Source organism: Emiliania huxleyi, assembly GCF_000372725.1.
Source record: "Emiliania huxleyi CCMP1516 unplaced genomic scaffold EMIHUscaffold_67, whole genome shotgun sequence".
In the NCBI taxonomy this organism is placed as follows: domain Eukaryota; phylum Haptophyta; order Isochrysidales; family Noelaerhabdaceae; genus Emiliania; species Emiliania huxleyi.
Window position 1 is genome coordinate 141,941 of NW_005196981.1, and position 884 is coordinate 142,824.

The 884-nt window shown below is 70.9% G+C and overlaps 1 protein-coding gene across 1 annotated transcript in view; it reads left to right on the plus strand.

Moving 5' to 3' along the window:
- EMIHUDRAFT_452707 (E3 ubiquitin ligase) overlaps positions 1-713 on the plus strand; it is a gene marked incomplete at its 3' end in the record, with an annotated part of 2,699 nt that extends 1,986 nt beyond the window's left edge. The window contains exon 3 of the mRNA XM_005762569.1: positions 674-713. Coding sequence (XP_005762626.1) covers positions 674-712 — 39 coding nt within the window. The remainder of the gene's footprint in view (positions 1-673) is intronic.
- Between the last annotated feature and the right edge of the window lie 171 nt (positions 714-884).

Genomic DNA, 884 nt, shown 5'->3' on the forward strand with positions numbered 1-884 from the left:
CAGTGGCTGCACCCGCTGCTGAAGCTGGCGCTTCGGCTGCGCGCTGGGGAGAACGGGCACGCGCTCCCCCATGAAACTCCCGCTGGGCGACGACTCGTGCCACCGCCGCGTCCAGGTGCTGCTCTCGCTCGAGCGGCGGCGGGCGCAGCTCGGGCGCCGCATGATTGCGGCGGGAATGTCGCACTCGCTGTTCATATCGCCCGAGGGCACGCTGCTGTCGTGCGGGACAGAGTGGGACGTGGACGGCAACCCGACGCCTGGCCTCCTCGGCCACGGAGAGCTCGCCGAGGAGGAGCTGCCAGCAAATTCGATCCACGTTCCGACTCCCCTCCCCGGGCTCGCCAGCGTGCGCATCCACTCCGTCGCCGCGGGCGTCTCGCTCTCGCTCGCAGTCACGTCTGAGGGCGAGGTGTACTCGTGGGGCCAGGGAAACATGGGCCAGCTCGGCCACGGCACCTGGGCCAGCTCGCAGTCCACGCCGCGCCAGATCACCGCCTTGGCCTCGGAGCGAGTCGTCGCCGTCGAGGCTGGCCTCATCCTTTCCCCGCCCTTCCTCTTCTCTTCTGACCCTTCTCATGAGTCGGATTCGGGTTCTAGGCTGGTTTCATCCACGCCCTCGCCCTCGCAGGCGCGGCCTAACCCTCTCCCTCTCCCTCTCCCCCTCCCTCTCCCCCTCGCAGAGAGCGGCGCAGTCTATTCGTGGGGCGCGGGCGGGGACGGGCGGCTAGGACACGGCAGCGAGGAGCACCTCTCGACGCCGCGCCGCATCGAGGCGCTGACGGGGAGGCACGTGCGCGCCGTGGCGGCGGGGTACGAGTCCTCGCTCGCGCTCACCGCCGACGGAGCCGTCCTCTCTGGGGAAGGGGCGCGCTCGGCCAGCTCGG